Raw genomic sequence first — 12338 nt, forward strand, 5'->3', positions numbered from 1 at the left:
GAACAACTTCAGGGCTCTCTGGGTGAGTGGGACAGGGCCATTGTGGGGCCACAAGCATGAAAGCAACAGAGCCCTAAAGCAAAAACTGTGGTGATATTTAGGAACAAGGCTAGGAGGGACCACATAGGCCTGTGGGCAAAAGCTAAAGCTCAGAGAAAGGGGGGGGGGGAGTGTTGTACAGGGAAGAGGCTCAAAAAGAAAGGAGGTCCTGTCTGAAGAACAGCCCCACCCTCAAACTACCACCCTCCAGCACATACACACAGACAGACACAAACACACTCAGGGCTCGATGCAAAACAGCTCAGCCCAACCCCCCATGACCTCCCACAGTGGTTCTTCTGGCCTGGTCCCAGAATCCCCCCAGGGCCTAGCCCCTGATCACGTCCCACTGTAGGCTCCTGTGGCAGAGAGCTCTCTTTTGCCTCCATAGGGCCCCACCCAACTGGCAGAACTTGGCACCACTGGGTTCCTGGCAGGCACCCAGCTGGGAAGATCCTAGGTAGCACACAGTCAGGCAAGATCCTAGGTAGCACACAGTCAGGCATCCTGTCTAGGAACTGGCTGAAGTCTCTGGAGGCTGATGGTAGGTCTCTTGGAGACATGCGCCCCAGTCGACACTTAGATCATGGAGAACCCACAGATAACTCCCAAGTTCCAGCCAGCCACTACTCCTACCAAATACTGGAACAGATGGGGAGGGGGGAGCTTCTCCATCACTGCTCTCAGTTACAAGATGGAAGGAGGCCCCAGTGCCCCCAAGGCTGAAATCCCCTCTCATTCTCCACCTCTCCTGAGTTCTTTTCTGCAGAGGGCAGGCAGAGACAGCTCCTCACCACTCTGGGCCTGTCTCCCTCCCTGTCCATTTGGGCCAAAGTCCCAGGTCCCAGTGGCCCCTCTGTCCCAAAGCCTCTCAAGTCAGCAGGATCAGCCACTCAGCAAATCCTCTCCAGAAGTAATTGGATGTGATGGAACGAGGGCTTTTCAGCTCCTGAGTGAAAGTCTCTGGATGTCATTTAATGGCACAAAAAAATAAAAGGCTCAGGCCTCCCGCCTACCACTGCCAGGACATCATTAATCTCTGTGGAGAGGCATCAGCGCTTCTATCACCTCGTCCAGCCCTGGCGGCCCAAACAAATTACAGACCTGAGCTGGGCTCTCCACGGGGTGGTTATTAGAACAGACTTGAATTTGTGTTGTTTTATTCAGAGCCCACCATCCCCTGCTCTCCCAAAAGGCCAAGGCCAGGGAAGAGGCTGGATACCTTGGTTAGATACAAGTCCCATCATAGAGGCTCAGGCAGCTAAGAGCCAGGTGCCTAGGTCCCTGCAGGGACTGCCTCAGGCAGGAGGCCAAAGTCAATAGCTAAGAACCTCCCATCTTATCTGAATGGCACTTGCCTCCGGATCCCACATCCCCAAGCCAAGGACCGAAAGGAAAGTCTGATGAGAACTGGCTTTCAACAGAGCAGGGCCAGGCAGCACCAAACTATGCTGGCTGGAAATCTGGAAGTGGGCTTGCTGAAGAGTCTGTGAGCATCAGTCAGAGCCAGCAACAAAGCTGTGCTACTGGACAAGGCTCTCCCCCTGACCAACACAAGTGGATTTTTCCTCCAGTGTAAGTCGGGTGATAAAGGAAACTCACTGACGTCAGGAAGGAAGCTAGATAAAGCAGCTACCACCACTTGCACCTAAGAGAGGCCCAGGGAGGCCCTGCCAGGGTTACATACAAGGCACACGCACAGAGGTCTGCGCAAGCTCAGAATGCACACATTCTAGGAGAAGAACTGTCCATCTCTGCCTGAGGTCTGCAGACGATACGCACGCATGCACACAACTGCCACTTCCAAATTGTACTCAGGGCCCAGAATGGAAAAAGTGACCATCAACATCTATCACCAAGGCCACTCCCAACCTTTGAGCCATGGCATTCACAGGGAGTGAAACTCAAGAGAGGTAGTCCCTCTCCTGGATGCCAAGGAGGGGATCCTTCATCTTTCATAACCCTGGTGCCTAACGTGGGGTCAGGCACACAGCGTGGTTCACTTTCCTCCAGGCTTTGAGGCAGTGTTCCCCATGGGCCCCTCAACCCCTTCCACAACCTGATTAACATCAGCACTTTGGCCAACCTCTTCCCCATCAGCTCTTAGAAACAGCGGCCTCATGGCAAGGCTGCCACAGCTGCTCCCGTGGGATGAAAGGAGTGTCCCTGGGTTGTGTGGAGACCAGACTGCATGTGATCTGTGTGGCCCTGCTGTAGGAGCACCAGCCTCTGTATTGCTCCCTCAGGGCAGTTCAGGGTATAAACACCAGAGTATAAATACCTCCTTCCACCCTGATGGCTACCAGGGTAGTGGTCCCGCCCTCTTCCTGCAGTGCTGAGACAGAGCAGAGCCATACAGGAAGGGGCTTTCCTCCTAGCATCGACCACAGAAGCCACAGCTCCCCATTTCTCCCCACATGGCCCTGAGGGCCTGACTCACCCCTCTTCCTTCTAGAGCTTGCTCTGGGTCAGTTCCTCCTGCCCTCTGTGGCAGGAAACAAGTGGGGGTGTGTAAGGAGTCCCTGCTGAGCCAAAGGAAGAGGCAGCAGGAGACTGGCCCAACCCAGGACCTGGCTTCTTGGAGCTGCTGCCCAAGTTGCTGAAAGCAAGTGTGGGGTTTTTAGAAATGTAGCCAGGAGGAGTCTAAGTACCTCAGGACACTCTGAGCTCACACAAAGGAGATGGGGATGGCCAGCCCTGTGTGAGGGGAGCGAGAGGCCTCTCTCTCGGGACATAGGGGATTTCTTTCCACCAGCTTGCTCTGATCTCGTGATGGGTTTCAATTCCCTCAATGACACCAAAGCTCCTTCCTGTCATACTCAGTGAGGAAAGGAGAAAGCCACCTTGTCCCTTCATACAGCCACATGCTACTTCACCCAAGATCCTGTCTTGGACACACATGCGCATGTGTGCACATACATGTACACACGAACACATGTACACAACACACAGGCATGCACGCACACACAAACGCGCACACACACAACACACATATATACACGTGTGCACACACACTGGTGGGGGTGAGGGCATGCATGCACATGTTTTCCAAGGGTCAGACTACCAACACTTCTCTTCAGCCAGCCTGGCCCCCTGGGTCCCAGGGGTTCTAACCAGGCACAAAGTCCACAAAGGGACAATGACCCAAAGCTGCAGCATGGACTTTGCCCAGTGTAGTCAGCACTGGGCAAACGGTCAAGCAGTCAGCATCTCAGCAGCCTTCCCATGACAGCCCTATAAAGTTCTAACTCTACAGCCCTTGGGGCTAGGTGAGACATGCAGTTACTGGGTCACATGGGGTGAAGAGACCTGGAAATGCCTTGTATCTCCAGCTGGGTGCCACGTCCTACCCCCCACCCCGTCCCACAAGTCCTCCACATTAGAAGTGACATGAAGTAATATCCACAACGCTCCCGTGACAACAGCTGGCTGCTAGGAAACCCTACAGGGTGTCCCTTTGCTGGTCTTCTTACTGTACCACCATCTTCTTACTTAACGCACCATCGTTACAGCTTTTGGGAGCTGGTATTAAAAAAAAAAATCGTCCTATACTTGTGAAGATCATTGAAACATGAGCCTTATGCAGTGGGAAGGGGAGGTAAGTTGAAAAAGAAATGTGGGTGGGTAGACTTCATCTCACCCTCATTATAGAAGCACTCACAGTTCTAAATGGGGGTGGGGGGCGCCAGCGGCCTATGACTCTAAGGTGAGGTTCTGCTGAGACTTCCAGGCTGCCAGCCTCATGCTGGCATTCTTCCATCTGGATCCCAGTGACGCCTGCTCTCCACAAGCCATGGTACATTGGCCACTGCTCTGGGCAAGGCCTTCCCCGGGTGCTCTCCCACCCAAGGAAGATTGCTAGAGTTAGCCACCCCTAAAAGAATAAAACATGGAAGGACACATGCGAATTACAGTTATTCAAATAAACAGGAAAATAACAGAATTAGTATAAGTATACTCCATGACGTAGGTGGGGAAGGTATACAGCAAATTATTTGTTATCTGAAATCCAGACCTACCAGTTCTTCCTGAATTTTCCTGACAACCCTCTACCCAGGGTGCTCAAAGCTTAGGATTTTGGAAAGGATCATGGGATATATCTCTAACCACTTCCTTCAACTTTCTCCAGCGCCTAGGATACATTTAACTCCCTGTCACGAGACACGGTCGCTCTCATCACAGTAGGCTCACCCTGTTGGGTTGTGAGAAGAAACAACCTCTGGCCTAGGCCCTGACTAGGATGTTCAAGCACCAGGCAGGGGAAAATGTCTCCCAAATTCGATCCTAATTGAGGATCTAAGTGCAGCTCTCTCCCTTCTCTCAAGGAGAACTCGGGTTTTACAGGGTGCTTGGGGCCCGCGTGGGGGAGTGGGGGTGGCAGGTACTGTAAGAACAACAATAGGTTCACACCAATCTCAGCCTAAACAGCTAGGCTAAGCAAGTGTGGGGAGAGGAAGTATCCAAGCCTCTATCATGTCAGAAGTCTGAAGCCCTTCAAGAAGAGGGCATGGGCAGAGTCCACACCCATCTGATGATGCTTGCTACATGGGTGAGAAGGCAGTAATGTATGTTGACTAAAAGATCCTGGGGAAAGAAGCCCAAGGTGACTTTAACTCACTGAGCTGTGTCCCATCATCCTCTAGCAAGCAGCCACCTAACTTGGCCATGTGTCAGGGCTCCCTAAGCATCCAGACCCTCCTAAAGCTAGGACCCAGAAGATTCGCCATGCAGTCTATACTGCCTAAGCGGATGATCAAGGAGAACTCTACTCACTCAGAGATGACCTCTCCCTGTCAGGCCATCTCGGGTCAATGGTTACCTCTTACTGTTCCTCTGTGGTCTGTCTGGTTTCTAGGTGGTTGGAATCTGGACAAATTCCTGCAGCAATATGGGCTAAAAGATCCCGACACAAGCACCCAGTTCATGACTCAGTTTGACGAGGAATTGTCATCAGAGTTTGGTAGAATTAACGACGATCAAGAGCAATTCAATCAAAAATAACCGTCCACTGAGCGGAAACTTTTACCTTCCAGTTGTGTGCTCAAGTCATGTAATCCACTACAGGTGGTCTGGGGATGGAACCTCCTTTTGGCATCTTCCAAATAAACAAATAAATGCTAAATGCAAATAAACAAAACAAAAAACAGAACAACAAAAAACAAAAACAAACAATCGCCCAGAGCTTAGCAATGTGTTTTCTTTCTTTTTTTTTTTTTTTGTTACTGCAATTTTTTTTTCATTTCCAAATTTTTTTAATTAGGTATTTTCTTCATTTACATTCCAAATGCTACCCCAAAAGTCCCCCATACCCTCCCCCCCCCGCCACTCCCCTACTCACCCACTAGCAATGTGCTTTCTTCTAACCTCAGAATTTACTTTGAAACACAGCAAGGGAAGTGCTGAGGAGATGGCTCAGTCAGTAAAGAGCTTGCCGTGCAAGCATTAGGAACTGAGTTAGGACATCCAGAGCCCATGTGAAAAGCCCAGTTACGGGAAGATGAGAATCAGAGGCAAGCAGATCTCCAAAGCTCACTGGCCAATGGTCTAGGCTACTTCGACAACTGGGCCAATAAGAAACTCTGTCTTAGCCAGGTACTTTAATCCCAGCACTTAGGAAGCAGATCTCTGAGTTCAAGGCCAGTCTGTCATTGAGTGAGTTCCAGGACAGCCAGAGCTACACAGGAAAATAATATTTAAAAAAAAAAAGTCTCAAAAAATGAAAGAGAAAGGAGGAATCGGGGAGACAAATACCCTTTCTTCAACAACATGTTAAATGTGCCTGAAAACAGCAATGGCTGAGGGTGTCCTCTGATCTCAAGCTCACGTGCAAACACGTGTGTATGCAAACACACTCACATGAACATGCACACACAGAAGGAAGAGAAAGAAGAAAGAGGAAGAGAAGAGAGAGAGAGAGGAAAAAAAGCAATAACGAAGAATGGAGCAGATCTGAGGTCTAGACCTAAATTTGAGGATTTCTTACAAATGCAAGTGAGTCAGGCTGCATGCTGGATGCAGAGGCAGGAGACCAGGGCCCAGGGCCTGAGCTACCAAGTCAGTCATCCCAAAGTCCCACCTCCCCAGCCCTGGCAGTGAGGAAGAAGGAATGGTACACGAGAGATTGCATTTTAGACCATGGACCTTTCCAGCTCCAACAGACAACAACCTTCACTCAGTAAGTTCAGCTGGCACCTGTTCCAAGTCAGACCCAGGGCAGACACAGAGAGAGGTGCTAACCTACTCCAGCTACTCCAGCAGAGCTTAGCAGTCTGTGGTGGGGGTGTTCATCATTAGAGAGTCACAATCAAGTTTTAACAAACTATGATGCGTGTTCTGAGGCTGTAAAGGGGGCCCCGTTTCTGGCAGGAGTGAAAGAGTCAAGGCCTCTTGGAAGAAGTGGTATTTGAAGTTGAGGCTGGAATGTGGGGTAGAAATTAATTTAGTGCAACAGAGGCAGACTTCCTTAGAGCTTCACTGAGCCGCTAGCAGGAACAAAGGAGCCTCTACCTGAAAATGAAAGGCCAATGAAAGGGCTGGAATGAGGCATGAGTATTGGCTGGATAGGTAGGCCAAGGCCAGGCCAGGCCTCATAACCACGCTATAGTTTCTAATCAAATCTACACACACACACACACACACACAAACAGTTTATGGAATAAGGAATTGGAGAAAGGATGGAATTGGAGATTGGAGAAAGACTGGCATCATGATCAGATGTGTGCTTTTTAGAGTTTATGAGGAGGCTCCTCAGTGTATGTGGGGAAAGGGTTTTCATCATCTAAGGTCCTTGGGTTTCCTTGTATGCTTCCCGACTTTGCTGCCCAAGGACCCCCACCCCACCCCACCCCCGCCTTGAAAATGCATCTCTGCTGCTCGCATGTGCAGCATGAACCGCATCTTCTCAGATGCCTGGCCTCCACCCTAGTCCTTTCTACTCCTCTCAAGGTCTCCTAGATCAGTTTCCCTGCACGACTTCCTAAGACACGGAGGGAGACCTGGGCCGAGGCGCAGCCGCACTGGTGACTCATCGACAGCGTGCTTTGAGATCTCCAGATGAAAGGGGCAGGAGGAAGGCAGGCATAAGGTTATTACCTTATTACATGCATGGGGCATGTCCCATGATGGCTACAAGGTAGAGGGGGCCCCCATTGGCCCTTCGCCCTGTGAAACACACTCAACTCATTAGTTACATTTCAGGACTGGATCTAAAGAATGCAGCCAGGCAGGGTACTGAGTCTGTGATATGGGGAAGTGTCGGATACTGCCCCCCCATTCCATTGCTAGGTTCAGATCCCTGCCCCAAAAGAATAGGAACAAATGCTTAGGATCTAGCAGCACATCTGATGTCAGCCAGCCCAGGGCAAAAGGAACCTCCTGCTCCCACTCCCCCAGCAGGCAAGCCTGTGAACAGAGCTAAAATAAGAAACAAAAGGAAGTTTCCATTTGCAGTGTCATAGAAGACAGCCACGAGAAGGGACTTTTTGGGTTCCATGTTCCTTGGAACCGTCTCTCCAAAACCCTTACCGTGCCAGGGGCAGAGTGTAATTGGCAGCTCCAATTGGTGCCCAGGACCAGGATAAATAGAAGGTCAGCTTGCTAGAACAACCCCAAATTGAGACATCCTCCCTCTTCTGCTTTTAATTCCTTGTGGCTAGCATGTTTATTTTGGGGTAAGGAAAAAAAATCGGATGTTTACCCTTCGAGGAAATTATCAGCTTGCTTTCTTTCCCCTTTTTTTTTCTTCACCCGTCCTTTCTTTTGCCCTAGCGTCCTATAGGCTTCAAGTTCAGCCCCAGGAGGGACCTCGATTCTTCAGGTCCTAAAAAGCGAAAAAGGAAGCAGCTGTCCCAGGCCCTCAGCTACAGCCAGCCCTGCCCTAACCACAGTGAAAAGTCTCGGGTAGAGAAGAAGCCTGGGTTCCATGAAAGCCGGCAGGCAGTGGGGCGCCCACCCTTGACCTGCAGAACTCTGCGGGCCTCACATCCTATTTCATTAGCTTCCCCTCCCCCCCCACCCCAGGAGAAAGCAAAGGCGTGTAAATGGCCAAGAGGTATGTAATGCCATCCTTTGCACACTGAAGAAAACTGACTTTTTTTGTTTGTTTAATCATCACCGTGGTTGCCTTTGTCATCAGATGTCACTTACTGGACACTTTCTGCAAACCATGCACTGCATCTAACACTTTATGTGTAATGTTTCATTCATCGTGTCCCCACCCTGATTCACAGCCCACTCGGGCTTCATGCATGTCCTCTCATTTACCCACCACAACAGCTGAATGACGCAGGTATTAGCAGACTCATGGACGAACTGGGAGCCAGAGTCCCTACTCTCTGGTTCGTGAAAAGCAATGGCAGAAGATGGCATTAAGTTAAAGCCCCTCACCGCACTCTTCGGAGGGAAACAATGCTCTAATGTTACTCACTGGACAATAAAAACTGAGAGGCCAGGTCCTTTATTCACTCAAGAGCTAAAGGAGAAAGGCTGTTCCTACCACAATAGTTTAAAAGTTTCAGCCATCCAGGGTCATTGTGGAGAAGGCTAGGACCTCGGAGTACTCAAGGTAAGTAGGCTAGCCCAGCCAAAGACCGTCATCACTGCTCCCTTCCTGTCCAAGGCGACTGACTGTTCTACTACTTCAGTTAAGAGAATCTCCCTTCTGGTTTTCACACACGCACACACACACACACACACACACACACACACACACACACTGTGTAATGGCTACTCCTAGAAAAGGTGAAAGGCAGAAAAGGAGGGAAAGTTATCTAGGGAGGACTCAAGAATTGTGGTAATGCAGAGGCAGGTGGATTTCTGAGTTCGAAACCAGCCTGGTCTACAAAGTGAGTTCCAGGACAGCCAGGTGGTGCTGCTGCTGTTGATGGTGATGGTGATGGTGATGATGGTGGTGGTGATGGTAATGGTGATGGTGATGTATCTGGGTGTTAGGGCTAAGTAGCCATAAAATAGAAAGCTCAGTCTTCCCTGCCTCCAAAAACCTAAATTCATATAGACTTCTGCCACTTGACAACTTAAGTGTTTCAGACCTCCATTTCCAATGCAGTAAAGAGTATAAGGCAACTTCCTTCTAGGATGGTTTACAACAGTTAAATGAGATAGCAGAGCAGAGCTCAAGCATGGTGTCTGGCACGCAGGCTGTTCAGCAAATACATGGTTTGCTCTTCTACCCTGCCTTCACTTCACCTGTCCTACCCAGCTTCCCTGAAGTAAGCAATGAGGCTCAGGCCAAGGAGCCACCACCTCCAAAGAAGTGTCCTTCCTCCCAGACCCATAAGAGCCTCAGCAGCCCAAGGAGAGGGCCAGCTAGCTAGGGTGCCTTGAGCCCCAACCCAGGATCCTCCTCCCAAACTGAGCAAAACATTGGGAGGCTTGAATCAGGAAAGACACCCAGTTCCTTAGCAACTAGCAAGCCTTTCCCTGGAAAGACAAAGACCCATCACTCAGAATACTCCCCTCCCCCCAGCCTCCCCAGATGTCTGATCTGCTTGACCAGAGTGGAGCACAGAGCCATTCACCGCTAGGACCTTACCCCACTGGCTTAGCCAGTCTAATAGTAACGATCCCAGAATACAGTTCCTCCTTCTGGGAGTTAACTTTGCCTCTGCTCCCCAGTAACTGCTAAAAGACACATGAGATATGTATGTACACACACACACACACACACACACACACACACACACACACACACACGTGTGCCCTCGGCTTCTGAGGCCAGCAAAGAATCGGGAATACAAGGAAATAGAAAAAGGCACAGCCGTACGTTCTGTTGTAAAATAAATAAATGAAGCTCTTGATGGGCAGTTCATCTCTGCCATTCTCTGCTCTCTTTGCCTAGGCAAGTCAGCCACCCCCTCTTGGCTTCAGTTTCTTCATGAATCAAGTACTTTCTTCCATAAGGTCCCCTCCTCTTCCATATTCTACCATTCTGCACGGCTCTTTTGGAAGGCAGCAGAGAGAGCACACACCAGTGCCGCATGAGCATTTTCATGATTACGAATGAAAAGGAGCCAAGTGCGTTTATCTACAGAAGCTGGAACATTCTAGTGGGGTGCTTGGGTTAAAAGTGAGTTTTCAGATGTAGGGAGCTGAGGACCCTTGGAGCTCCCATAAGCAACATCTATTTCAGAATCAAGTCAGACAAAACTCAAGCAGAGGGACCCTCATATTCACTTCAGGGACGCAGGGCAACACATAGAATCACGAACGAGAGTCCCGAGTCAGGATTAATGGGCTAAAAGGAAAGAGACAGAGACCGTCAGACAGGGACGCAGCGGCCCTGGGTTCCCACTTTCACGTCCAGTCTCACAGTGAAAGCAGGTAAGCATACTTCCTGTAGAGCCTGAGTAGCAGCCTACGAACCCACAGGCTCTCTGCTTCCCAAGACCTCCTCCCACCCACAGACACAGAGGCAGTTTCATATGTGCATCCAAACCCATGACTTAGAGGTGTCAAAGTCACTGCCCCGCCCCAATCTGTGTGACTGTGAAGCCTATCAGAGTTGAGCCTCAGAAGAGAGCAGCCAGAAGACAGGCTCACAAGAGAGGGGCACGCTCGCCAGGAGGTGATGCAGGAGTCCATAGGGATGGAAAGGAAACTGAAGAGAGGGTGGAGATCAAGGCACCTCTGAGCACCAATTGCAGTCCATCCCTCACTGGTACTACAAGCAGGCTTACCTGAGCCAAAGCTGCAATTTGTTGACTTGCCCTCAAGCCCTGATCCACACAAAAAAACTCTACAGCAACGGTCCTCAACCTTCCTAACGCTTCAAACCTTTAATGTGTCAGTGACTCCCTCCCTAAACCATAAAATTATTTTTATAACTGTAATTTTGCTACCGTTGTGAATCGTAATGTAAATATCTGATAAGAAGGATGGTTGATAGGAGACCCTTGTGGAGCAACGCACAGACTGAGAACCACAGATCTACAACCTAAGCTTTGCCCACGTGGACACTGGCCACAGCTGTCAGGAACACCAAGCTTCTTACCAGCCATGCCCCTGCCCATGCACTCATAAACAAGCATGAGCATTCTCTCTCTCTCTCTCTCTCTCTCTCTCTCTCTCTCTCTCTCTCTCTCTCTCTCTCTCTCTCTCTCTCTCTCTCTGACACACACACACATCCCTCCTTTATGCAACCTGCACATGCATACTATCAACACAGCATCCCACGCAAAATCACATGGTGTACACAGCCGATAGACACTAAGGGGTATCAGCTCTGCCAACCTCTTTCTAGACATGCTAGACAAGTTGTATTTGTGATTACCTTGTTGAACCTCAGCACACTCTCACTCACAGTCTGATCACACACCAGCCTACCACTAACGCAGAAAAACACCACTCTTTGTATGAGACGGAGGATCAGACTTGACCTAACCACAAATCTCACGCTGCTGCAATCACCTGCTGCTGCAAGTGGAGCTTTCTTGTGTGTGATTGGGGAAGGAAGAGGGGAGGGGAGGTGCTAGCAGAAGGGAACCAGGCCTTCCCCTGAAGTTCATGAGGAAGGCCTCCAAACACATACCCGTCCTTCTAGCAGCCCCACATCTGGCCCCTTGCCTGTGTAGTGCCCAGCCAGGGAAAGGAGAAGCCAAAATTGGCCAGACTGAGTTGCTAAATTGAACCTTGGCATCAAAAGGGAAACGCATCAGTTCCCTGGGGAAGTGGCCTAGCCCAGGGCGGCCACAGGCCCCTGGGCTTCTACTCCGATGGAACAAAAGTTGCTCAAATAGATCTGATGCTTTTTTGTTTTTGAGCCTAAAATACCCTGTGGTGGCAGCCGGAAGTGTGACCACGGAAGGGAAGTAGGGTAATGGGGAAGAATTTGTTTGAGTTTCCATCATGACTACTTTTCCTTTCATTTGGGGTCTAGAAGAAGCGTCTCCACCTTCTCCTTCCCCCTGCACCCCCCAAAGTCCAACAAATCCCAAGATTTTGGATTGGGGCATCCAAAGCCACCATCACCAGTGATCTGCTGCCCTGTTATATCCCCCCCGCCCCCACCCCTGCCCGCCTAAGAGGGACTAAGACCCTGAAAATGACCCAGCCACAACAGTGTCAGAGGTTTTCCCCCTCAGGCCATCTAGTAGGAGAGCAAGAAGCTAATCCAGAAGAAGAGGGGTTGATTCCTGGGACAGGGAACAAGTGGCCATTGCTTTCAGAGTCTGACCGTCCCTAATGTGCTTCTGTGTGATTTGTGTGTGTGTGAGTGTGCGCATGTATGTATTTGTGTATGTGTGTGTGCACGCACACGGATGGACATGTGCTGTGGCACGAGC

General features: G+C 50.1%; 1 protein-coding gene across 1 annotated transcript in view; it reads left to right on the top strand.

Annotated features, from left to right (window-relative positions):
- Pebp4 (phosphatidylethanolamine binding protein 4) overlaps positions 1-5210 on the top strand; it is a 221158-nt gene extending 215948 nt beyond the window's left edge. Inside the window, exon 7 of the mRNA XM_021182056.2 lies at positions 4895-5210. Coding sequence (XP_021037715.1) covers positions 4895-5040 — 146 coding nt within the window. The 3' untranslated portion in view covers positions 5041-5210. The remainder of the gene's footprint in view (positions 1-4894) is intronic.
- Positions 5211-12338: the final 7128 nt, after the last annotated feature.

The sequence above is a fragment of the Mus caroli genome, unplaced genomic scaffold, assembly GCF_978045245.1.
Source record: "Mus caroli unplaced genomic scaffold, Mus_caroli_1 scaffold_12, whole genome shotgun sequence".
NCBI classification, from domain to species: domain Eukaryota; kingdom Metazoa; phylum Chordata; class Mammalia; order Rodentia; family Muridae; genus Mus; species Mus caroli.